The sequence below is a fragment of the Typopeltis vanoorti genome, chromosome 2 (assembly GCF_054136105.1).
Source record: "Typopeltis vanoorti isolate ZY-2024b chromosome 2, IOZ_Tvanoo_1.0, whole genome shotgun sequence".
NCBI classification, from domain to species: domain Eukaryota; kingdom Metazoa; phylum Arthropoda; class Arachnida; order Uropygi; family Thelyphonidae; genus Typopeltis; species Typopeltis vanoorti.
This window is the reverse complement of record NC_143550.1, coordinates 61,400,302-61,412,800: the sequence shown is the minus strand read 5'-3', so window position 1 is coordinate 61,412,800 and position 12,499 is coordinate 61,400,302. Positions and strand designations below refer to the sequence as shown.

General features: G+C 34.2%; 1 protein-coding gene across 4 annotated transcripts in view; it reads left to right on the top strand.

The window, feature by feature from the left end:
- LOC150109078 (uncharacterized) overlaps positions 1 to 12,499 on the top strand; it is a 324,345-nt gene that overhangs the window by 269,120 nt on the left and 42,726 nt on the right. For all 4 annotated transcript variants that reach the window (XM_090411522.1, XM_090411531.1, XM_090411541.1 and 1 more), the window contains exon 11: positions 11,333 to 11,881. In XM_090411522.1, the coding sequence (XP_090267648.1) occupies positions 11,333 to 11,881 (549 nt within the window). The remainder of the gene's footprint in view (positions 1 to 11,332; positions 11,882 to 12,499) is intronic.

Below are 12,499 nucleotides of genomic sequence, written 5' to 3'. Positions count from 1 at the left end.
TTATCCATAATTTTATTAATGGGTGTAGAAATATTTCTGCAGCCACAAAATCTTGCCAGTTCAGATTTATCCACAAGCTTCACTTTGTAGTAGTTAAAACATTTTTTAAATTTTCTCAACCAGCCTTACTGGCTAAAAAACTTGTCCACTGTTGCTTTCATCAGATTGACTGAAATTTTGATACAATCTTTTTTTTTTTTTTTTTTTTTTTTCCTGCATCTGATCTTTGATCAGATAGAAAGATCACTATTCAGACCACTTTCCACCTTTATTGAGTAAATAGTTACATACACCAAGCTTATAGATCTTGGCAAAGTGAGCACTCGTTATTTGAATCTGAATGCAGGCATTATCCTAGTGTCACCAGGGTACTGTGTGCATTCAGTAAAGTTATTCTTCTGCATTCATTCATTCTTTTACCTGAAGCATAATGGTAAAATTCTTTTGGGTTTTCTTTATCAGGTGCAGCCAATGTCTTTTTATACTTCAACTTAGCTTTCCATATAACACCCTTTAACTTTTCTGGCCTGTGCTTTATATATTTCATAATTGCTCTCACTATTATTCTCCTGATATTCCTTCCATGTCATCTTCCTATTATGGATCTCTTGCTTAATAAGACTGCATGTCCAGTTCACTCCCATCTTCTTCCATGTTCTAACTCTCGAGACACTTAAAGATATCCATTATTTAAGCATCTTTTCAAAACTCCCATGCACTGCTGATGTTCTTCTTGTTCAGTAACCAATACTGTGGGACCAAAGATAGTATTCTCCTCAATTTCATAAGTTGAAGATTTGTGGTTCAGCATGTAACATGTTTTGATTGGAACATCCATATAGTTGGCTGTTTCCCCATTGTTACCATGGCATGAGCAGTGTTGCCAACTGGCGGCAAAAAAACATGTCGCATCCTTAACTGAGACACCTTTTGATGCTATGATCAAATCTAACTCTTTTCCCTTTGAGTTGCTTCTTTCATATGCTACTTGAGAAAGTTGTCTCATAGCAGCTCAATAAATTCTCCTTTGTTGTTTTCCTGAGTTTTTTTTGCTATCCAGTCAATATTCAGATAACTTAAGTCTCCCATATTAATTACTCATTTAGTATCCATTGGGGTCATATGGTGATGGATTTCTTTGCCCCTAGCAACTCATCCACCAGGTCGGTAGTAATGCCCCACTATATATTTCATCCTGTTAATCTCACCAGATTGCCTCTAACTCACTTCTACATGGGATATTACCATTATTGCTTTCATTTTATGAGTTTCTATCTTAACTGGGCTCAAGTTGTCTGATATCATTGGTAGTACTGCCTCTCCTCTTCTATCCCTTCTATCATTTCTAAAAATATTATACCCTTTATACTTAGTTATTACATCTGTGACTACATTACACTTGTAAAGCTAGGTTTAAGATGAAATGTATTTATCCAAGCAAGAAACTCAACCACTTTGTTTCTGTTACTTATGGCATTTGTGTATATACAAAACAAGTTGCCATCTTGTTTTTTTTTTTTTTTTTTTTTTTTTTTTGTATACTCACATCTGCAGTCTGCTTGATTTTGTTGGGAAACTTTTTTCTGTTCTCAGAAAATTGCCCAAACTCAAAGCTTAGTCCATTCTTTCAACAGATTCATAATCATTGATATTTGTATCACTATTATGTCTGTGCACCCTAGCTGAACTTGCATGCATCCTCAACATTTCTCCCAAAACCCTGCATTAGGTCTCATTCCAGTAAGTAATTTCTCTATGTACCTGATGCCAGGTCCATTCAAGTGCAAACCATCCCTTTTATATGAGGTTTTTTCCACCATCAAACTCACTTCACACATTCAAAAACTTGCACCCATTTTTTTTTCCCTACGTAGTCTGCTCATTGAATCTTTTTTTATCCCAGATGAGGTACAAGAACCTATAGCAGATTAGTGATATACGAGGGTCGTCTGAAACGTTTTCTGCCTCGACCATAGATGGCAACATTATCAGTAAGCTTTTTTTTTTTTTTTTATAACTTAGTACATCTGTCATAAGCATTCATGTGAAATTGCAAGTCATTCTATCAAGTAGTTTGTTTTATACAGCTGTCTGAGGCAAAAATGTTGTCTGTATCCCTTGAAATGGATAAAATTGAGTATTGTGCAGTTATAAAATTCTTTGTAAAAGAAGGTTTAACGGCAAAAGAAATTCATTCGAAGTTCATAAAAGTGTATGGGCACTCTTCTCCTTCATTTTCGACAATTAAAATGGCCGAAATTAAAATGTCCGAGTTTAAACATGGCCGTACCAGCCTTGAAGATGATCCATGTGAACGACATCCAAAAAAGTGTAACAACAACCAGAAATCATTGATTAAGTGCATGATATGGTATTGGATGACTGGCGAGTCAAAGTGCATGAATTGCTGAGACTGTAGGCATTTCGTGTAGGATATATTTTGCATGAAGAATTGCAAATGAAAAAGCTTTGTGCAAGATGAGTGCTGCGCTTGCTCACAGCAGATCAAAAATGCACTTGCACCAAAATCCCTGAACAGTGCTTGGAGCATTTTAACAAGAATAAAACTGATTTTGTGCGTTGATTTATTACTATGGATAAAACTTGGATTCACCATTATACACCAGAATCCAAATAGCAGTCAAAACAGTGCACAGAAGCTGGAAAGGTCATGGCATCTGTGTTTTGAGATGCTAAAGCCATTTTGTTTATTAATTATCTTGAAAAGGGTAAAACAATAACGGGAATATTATTCCGATCTTTTAACCAGACAAGACGAAAAAATTCATGAGAAAAGATCTGGTTTGAAGAAGAAAAAAAATCATCTTTCATCAGGACAATGCACCTGCCAGCAAATGTATTTTGGCAATGGGAAAATTAAGGGATCTGCACTGTGAATTGTTGGAACATCCACCCTATTCCCCAGATTTGGCTCCCTCTGACTTCTATCTTTTCCCAAAACTAAAACTCTTCCTCGCTGGTCAGCGTTTTTCTTCGAATCAAGAGATGATTGCAGCTGTAGAGGAGTATTTTGCAGATCTTACTGAGAACCACTACAGGGATGGGATAATGGTGCTGGAGCATCGCAGGAATAAATGTATTAGTCTTAAGGGAGATAGATTGTTGAAAAATAAAAATAACTTTGAAATTATAAATTTGTTTTTTCATTGTTAGGCCGAGAACTTTTCAGAATTCTCATACCTGTGACTTTCTCCTGATGCCAAATTGCTTTTGTTTGGGGTAGGTTGAAGGAATGGGTATTCCACCATGACCCACCTTCAAACTTTGAACTAAGGGATAAAATTACATGATATGTCCAGCAGATGTCCCAACCCTTATTCTCCAAGATGAAAGAGAACCTTCACCTGTGCTATGAAACCTGTCTTGAAATACAAGGTTCTCATTTCTAGCACATAATCCACTGTCGTTAATGCTTTATTCGACCAAGAGTCCACCAATAATTGTGGATGTACATATCAGGTGTAAACATACATTTGTGCGTTAATAAATCTGTTCACTCCATAACTTATATCGTTATAGTTATTCAGCATTTATACAGTATGGTTTAAAAACTACTGTTTAATTAGTTTCCACTATAAAACTTTATTTTTTTATCATCTGTATATTATTATACTTATATGTATAAAAATGTATTTTATTTTGTTAATTTATATTTGTGTATAAATTATTTATTTATTTATTTATTATTTTTTTTTGACAGAGGTCATGCTAGGGTAAACAGTTGAGAAAGAATTTAGATTTATCTTTTGTGTACTGCCATGTAGCTTGTGTCTTGTGCATATGCATGTTTTCCTGATGATGGCCTTGATACAGAGGTTGAAACATCGAGTGGTATTTTCATAATTATAAGTAGAGTAATTAATCGAGCATGTGTGTTTTTGTTCTTCCATTAGTTCTTCACAATGAATGATGACCACCATACAACCTGAAAAGAAAGAATTGTCTTTTTCTTTTTTGTTTCTCTTTTTTTGCCTATGTCACATCCTTTATTTTAGCTCCTGGTAAACTCAATGTAGTGATTCTCATTGACTGCAAAATTTAATTATTAAATCATTGTATCACAATACTTCTTATATTCTAATTGTCTTACCTTCTTATTATTATTCATTGATAACTCGTAAAATTTCACACTTTCCTTTTTATTGCTCTCCTAATGTTTCTCTTCCTTTCTTAGTTCTTGTAAAAGTTTTTATGCTTTCTCTAATTCTCTTGTTGATTCTTGAATAATTCTTTTCATTTGCTAATTTTCTTTCATTTTTATCATCCAGTATGCAAGGTCTCATTTCTGGGTTCCATGTTATTATCCTTAGCTTTCAACTCTGCTCTGTTGTCCTGCTTGGTTTTTGGCATCATTTTTGAAAACAATCTTAATTTAATAAGATCTTCTTATCATAGAATTACTCTAACATAATAGGGATAAGGAAGTGGTTTTGCCACTGTATAAAGCAATGGTCAGACCACACTTAGACTAGACTGGTGTGCCCACATCTGGTTACCTGGTTTTCAATGTGATGTAGAAACACTGGAAAGGGTCCAGAGATGAGTAACTAAGAAAATATCAGGACTTTGGAATGCTGGCTATTGAGAGATTTGAAGAAGTATGGATTGCAAAGTTTGGTGGATAGGAGGAAAAGAGAGGATATGATAGAGACATTTAAGTTAGTGAGAAGATTTTATCGAATTAATCCAGATGAGATTATAAAAAGAGTAGAGGGTGAGAGGGGAAAAACCAGAGGTCATCCCTGGATGTTGTGTAAGAGTGTGGTGAAGAAGGGTGTGAGGAGTAGTTTTTTGTATGGAGATTGTCAGTGAATGGAATGCATTACCAAAATGTGTTGTTAAAATGCAAGAAGTGTTATCAATTTTAAGATTCAGTATGATAAATATGTTGCCATTTGAATGAGCCTCCCATGACGAGTCTGCAGACTATTGTGGGTGCAACAATAATAATAATAATATAAAATAATTTGTCTTAAATTATTAGCAAAGGTACTAAATGCAATAAAATCAGTAAAAACTACACTAATAGAGCACTGACTAATCTAAAAAAAACTCAATAAATAAAAAAAAAGCTTATCTTATAGGAGCTTCAAATGTTACTCACGTAAAATTTTTTTAATGTAAATAAATACGTTGCTTTATAAATGTTGTTACATTTTGTATCTCTCTATTTCAATCCACCTCATATAAATTAAAAATCACAACATGGCACATCCTTTGTGTTTTCTATACCAGTAAGACAGGATGTGGGAGAACAGACAGCTTAAAGTATTTTTATTTTCTACAAAACATTTTGTTCAAGTAGGAACTTTAGGTAACTCACTATAACTAAATTTTAAGCCAGGTTTTATAAATTGCTTTATAAATGTTATTACATTTTGTATCTCTCTATTTCAATCCACCTCATATAAATTAAAAATCATTGTTCAAGTAGGAACTTTAGGTAACTCACTATAACTAAATTTTAAGCCAGGTTTTAACTCGTATACATTTATTAATTGTTCAAGTAGGAACTTTAGGTAACTCACTATAACTAAATTTTAAGCCAGGTTTTAACTCGTATACATTTATTAACACTAGATGTATAGTGAAGCCTCAGTTGTTTTTTAGGGGGATGGAGAACAAAAATGATATATACAGGAAATTAATAGTATCAGGAAACCATTAAAAATTATAGATAAGAACAATTTAATGATTATTATTCATGGAAATACCTTAAAATATGATCTGTTTCATCTGATTTTTTGTTGACTGTGTCATTGTAAATATTCTACTTTACTTCGCACTCTGTAGCTTAACAAAATTTGTTTTGTGATTGCACCAGTTAAACTATTTATTGAGTGAGTGCGAGTTTGTAAGAAGTGCAAACAAAGATAAAGCAGATATTATTCCCCGCTAACTCTTATCTTTAATTTATCTCAGTTGTGACTTAAACTTATCATATAGCATATCATAAATACTTTCCCCTTATTAGTAGATTTATGCAGTTTCTTGTTTTTGTTGACTGTGTCATTGTAAATATTCTACTTTACTTCGCACTCTGTAGCTTAACAAAATTTGTTTTGTGATTGCACCAGTTAAACTATTTATTGAGTGAGTGCGAGTTTGTAAGAAGTGCAAACAAAGATAAAGCAGATATTATTCCCCGCTAACTCTTATCTTTAATTTATCTCAGTTGTGACTTAAACTTATCATATAGCATATCATAAATACTTTCCCCTTATTAGTAGATTTATGCAGTTTCTTGTTTTTGTTGAATCAGTGCATTGACAGATCATTCTCATTGTATTGTTCGCAAATCAGTTTATTTAAACCTAGAATTCTATACACACTGCTCAATTTACATATAAGCATTGGCACAACGAAATCTCAAGTCTTAGATAATTACAAGTAATTCTATCTTAATTTTCCTACAATTCTTTCATATATTCTAAACATAACTTTGGTATTCTTACTAGTCATTCTTTCCCATTAAACAATAATTTACTTATACATACAGAATTAAGCTTATTCTTAGAACATGTACTTGTTCATTGACATCGATAATATTTACACTAATATGTTTGACTGCAGACAAACATAAAATGCGATTTGGTTATTTCTTTCATTCACTACAGTCCTTACTTGATTCCTTTTGTCTTCACGATCTTTCTTTCTCCAGACTGTATGCCTGTTCTTTATTTCTTGCCTTTTCCTTTGTCTCCTGCCATCGATAATCTTTAACCATCAGAATCTATTAACTAGCAATGTGGCAGCATCGGCTGTTCATTGAGTGCTATCTCTGATGAGATACGAGAATTTTTGTGGCTGTGGTGATGGACAGTTGACCTCATATAGCGATGGACCCAGTAAGATGGCTGAAGATCCGATGGCCGACGGTGTACTTCACGTGCCGCTGAATCCAGGGAAGAGATGGTGAAAACCCTAAGATGCTTTCCTTCGAGACGTGTGAGTTTATATACGCCCTGGACTCTGCGTAGTTTGCACGTGCAGTGCTCAATATTACCATGTGTGCCAATGCATTAACATTGGGACTCGATGACATCCCACTTCATGCATCATACATTTGGTTTAACACAGTTTCGTAATTAAATTATTACATACAAATGATTTTTGGTAAGTTTACAGGCAATGACTATTCTATATATATATATATATAGAATAGTCTATATGAGACGCTGTATTCGGTTAGTATAGATGAAGCCCTCTGGTCGGAAAGACCTGGGTTCGATTCCCATCAGTGACGTGAGAAACCTTTATTTGATATCTTTCAGTGAAAGGTGAGTTAGCCGGTCTCATGTGGAGGTAGGGTTTTTTTCACCCAGAAACTCAGATTTTTCGTCCCCCAGAACAGTCAAACTGGTCCTGAGCCTATGCTTCTACAGACATAGGAGACCTCCAGGAATAAGGAGTAACCAACCTGTTTTGTAGGATTTTGGTTCTGAATGCTTACACGGTAAAAGTGTAGGTCTACACATGAGCTTAAATTAGGATAGGATATATATAAATATATTTATCTTTAGACAAAAACTTGTAAAACAAACATGAAACATTGTTATTCGTGTAAGATTTTACGATGCATTATATGATTCGTTACAGTATATTTCAAACGCTACTTCTTGCGGAAAAAATCTTTGATTGACATTTGTTTTGTGCAAATTTTACTCATCAATTCAAAGTACAATCTTTCAAGGCTTAGAATACTATCACTATCACTGGTTCTGTGCACATAAAAGAAAGCTTTTACTTTCATCAGCACTTCATGTGTCTCAGCAAAGTTGGGTACAATTTCAGGTTTACCATCTTTTCCTCCTCCTCCTTTCACTTCCCCCCCTCCATATGCCACGAGGCTCTTGCACTGTTTCTACACCAATAGTTGCCATGTGGTGGTTTACTGAGATGTAGTCCTCGGATTTATCTTTGTTTGTGCCACTGAACTTTTCCCAGTCTTGGCTGAAATCTTCGTCATTATGTCACTATAACCTGAAGATTATGTAACCAACCCGCATGTAACCAACTTTCTGAAAACAGTTTTTGATTATCTGCTGGGTTACTTGTTGCCAGGCTACTGTAGTGTGTGCGTTGCTTACAACATGTTTATCTTTCTTTTTCATATCTTAAGCAAACAGCTCTTTGCAAGGCATTTCCTATAAAGTTGCTTATAACACTTCATTATCCCAAAATCAAGGGGCTGGAGCACATATACAATTTGCCCATGTACCATATGAATGCAGAAATGGAAAAAAAAAAAAAAAGTCTACAGTCATCCACGCTTTATTGTTCGCATGGTATTTGGTTGGTAATTTTTTTTATATTCATGAAACATTGCAGTTTTGGAGATTTCCCGATAAAATTGACACTTTTTTCTCACTTCCATCACTGTTAGCACAAAATAAAACCGTAAGTCTGTCTTTAGAGTTTTTCCCATAAGAAGACTCTCCTTCGAGAGCCAAGGTTTCATCAGAAAGCACACTGTAGAAGAGCGCCTCGTCTCACCTATATTATAAATATCATGTGGTTTGTAGCCCTCCAGCAAAGATAGCATTTCTTTTCAGCCACCTGTGCTTTTGCTGTTCGCTGCAACACTTTCTCTGGCTAACTTCTTGTATGCTAGACCATGCCATGCCATTCCTTAAACCTCATTATTCAGCTGTTGGATGCAGTGAAATTTTCTATGTTCAGCTGCACTGCAGTCACCTTTGCCTTTTCACAAAAAATGGTTCCATCAACTGAAATATTCGACATCCATGCCTTCTGTTGCCACATGAAGAGTACGTTTTCCAATTTAGCGAATGTTGACTCCTTGTTTTCCTCTACTTATTGCCATTACTACATTTTTCTATCTGCTCTTGGATTTCATCCTTTTTTGCAGATATGGAGTTTAGCGTGTTTTGAACCAACCCAAGATGTTTGCCAATGTCGACACACATTTCTCTCCAGGATTCTTCTCTTCCACCTCTACTATTTTCAGTTACTCGTGCAGAATTCTCACATGCTTTTTAGGTTGGGACATGGTCCAAGGATAATAAAATAAATGGCAGAAACAAAGGAAATAAAACAGTAACAGGAATAAAATATTTTTTTATTTATTTCGTGTGCAAACTACAGAAAATGTAAGAGCATACATATAAATCATTAAAAGCATAATTAAAAGACAAACATGTCACTTTCATAAAAAATTATGCCAAAACATAAAATGTCAGATTTCACTCATCTATTATATATATAGAATAGTTTATATGAGACTCTGTATTCGGTCAGTATAGACGAAGCCCTCTGGTCGGAAAGACCTGGGTTCGATTCCCATCAGTGACGTGATGGGAATCGAAAAGCTGTTTCATTACACTGCATATTGGGTACATATATTATTAATGTCTATTAAGCAGCATAGCAGATGATGATGATCCATGGTTTGTGTTTCAACACATGAGCAGTTATCATTGTCCATGTAGCCTCATCTGGCCATATTCTGCTTTGATCTGCCCATTCCGGAATGAAGTTTATTCAATGTCTTCCATCTTTGCCAGTCTAGATGTAAGCCAGAAGGAAGAGATTTGTTTAAGTTCAGAGCTTCTGGAGATTGTTCTTGCCACATTGTTGACCTTGTAGTGTTTATGGAATCAACCAATGGTTCAACTGAGTAAATAAAACTTTCCTTGATCTTAGCCTCCTAGATACTGTAATATGTCCATACCAAGGATGCCGTTCACCATTTAGTTTGTTTCTGCTCATATCTACTCTGTGTAGTCCTTCTGATTTAAGGAGGTGCAGTACCACACAGTGAGTATAGATGGTCAATTTTTGTAGGCTTAGGCAGCTGGTAATGTGCCGACATGTTTCATTTAGAACCTTGTCAATAATTTTGACATGTGATGATCTTTCCCAAACAGGGCTAGCATACTTGGCTGTCGAAAAGCAAAGTGTCAGTGCAGAGGTGCGCAGTACTTGTGAACTTGCACCTCACTGAGATGATGTTAATCAGTGCAGAATATTATTATGTGATTGAGTTTTAGCTGCTGTCTTCTCTATGTGCTGCTTATAATTTAAGGACCTATCTAGTATAACATCTCGGTAAGTTGAAATTGGATAAATGACCGATTTCACATCATTCCATTCTATATTCAACTCTCTCCTTGCCTCCGTATTATTGAGATGGAAAAGACACATTTGGGTTTTACTGAAATTTGGTTTCAATTAGTTTTCCTTATAGTAAACTGTAAGGGTTTCTAGTTCTTGTGTGAGCTGCTTCTCAATGTTATCAAAGGATTTGATAACATTAATAAAATATAATGAAGTACTGTAATGAAAACAGGAACAAATTAATTCATAAAGGGTTAAACCAGGGTAACAGATGAAACTATGACGCACACAAGAATGCAAAGAACCACTTGCAATGAAGTAAAGCTCAAAAGTGATGCACTCGTAACCATCTGTGATGAAGTGTTATTCTAGACAACAGCATTGCCAAGTCTTCACTTATTCCAGAGAAAAGGATAGAAAGCAAAGAGTACACCATTTCAAATTTGAAAAAAAAAAAAAAAACTGTGTGGGAAAATGTGTCAGGACTGTGATTTGTAAACTATTGATGTGATAAAACTACAGTTTATGGATCGATGGAGCCAGGAAAAAATAGTATTATTTATATGAGCTAGTTCTGGGACAAGGCAGACGAAATATGTGGGAAAATGAAGGTAATGGGAATGATGAATTGAGGTTTAACTGTTTATATGGCTGAGAGCATCTTCAGGAAGTTATTACTTTTTTGTAATTTTTTTTACTTATGTTTATTAACTTCCTGAAGATCTAGACAGTGAAACATTTTGGAGAATTATGTGCAGTATTATTATAAAGTCTGCAAGTTAAAATCTCATTATTTATTAAGTTAAAAGTAAGGGTTACTAGTGTCTGTATAAGACCAATTGTAAGTATGGATAGCAAAAGATTTTAGAAGATAAGGAATATAGAAGAATAGCACTAATCAAAACATGACCATAATGTAAATTTACTGCTAGTGGGATAGCAAAAATCTTTAATATAACAAAAGGTGTTCAGTTATAAAAGTAAACATTTTTTGTTTATTTGTTTTATTTTTTGTGAAAAACAGCTTGCATTTCCTAACTGTTCTACAAATGTATTTGATTAATATATAACTGCTAATTGTGGTGGGAATGTGAATTTATTTTTTATGTTGGGAGGTTTTGCGAATTTTTGATTTAAAGAACAATGTTGTTGTCATTTTATTTTATTGTTTTTTTTTTAAATTTTTTTATGCCTTTTTGCAAAACTTATGTGTATATTTTTTTCATGCTAGTAACAAAAAACAAACTTTCTCGGACTAAGAGTGAAGATCTAGGATTACAGCAGAAATGTAAAACAGCTTCTAATCGTACTTTAGTGAGGCATGCTTCACTTCATGATATTTGTGAAGTTGCAGAAATTGAACGACAGAAACTATATTCTAATCCGGTTACTTCCTTGGTAAATACTCCTTTTAAAAATAAAAGAAGCAGAGTTACACAATGCACAAAGTCAGTACCTTTGGTTCAAGTATCTGATTCAAAAGATTTGGAATCCCATACTGATATCACAGAATCTGCATTGTCTAAGGAAACTTTAATACTGCCAGCATTTAGCATTCTTAAATCTTCAAAAAACAATGTCCATGATGATACAAATGTGACTCAGAGCGTATCACAGATTTCTATTACAGAAATAAATTCGAAACCTTTATTAGCTCCATCTCCATCTACAACTGTTCCTTTGCTTATGTCAGTCCCCATTAATGCTGAAAAATGTGAAAGTTTAAAAGAAAATGTTCAAATAAAGAAAACTTTGCTTGGGAAACTCTCATCATTGGATGGTATGTATATTTTATAACTGTAGACTAGCAATTGAGAATATATAAATAAATGTGAAACAAATTATTCAAATAAAGTGATGAAGAGGCTTTGATCTGACACATAATACATACAAACTATACTGTTATATTATTAATCCATTGATGTTATAGCCAGATAGGATAGAAACTTAAAAAGTTTCAAATTTTTTCAGAGAGTTTGAGAATATAACATTCAGCATAGGGATTTCCTTGGATTGGTAATACTTAAAAGCATGGGCTAGGAACCCATATAGTTGACTTTTATTAATGATTGCTATCAGAGAAGAGGTAGAAACCTAAAGAGGGTAAAAACCATTCATTCAATACAACAGCAATGTCAGAAAGTTGTTATTCATAAATGAATTGTCTAATGAGAGCATTAGTAAAAGGCAGCTATATGGGATCATGAGCGGAGTTTGTCTTTTAAGTAGTGTCAATCTAAGGTAATTCCTGTGCCAAAGGTTATATGAGGGTGGGGAGGGAAGGTCTGGAAAGTTCTGATAAACACCTAGAACAAAAATGATATTAAAGCAACTGATATAAACAAACCACAAAAAAGAAAATACTCGTAGCAGAGTTATGAAGGTAACTTATATTCTT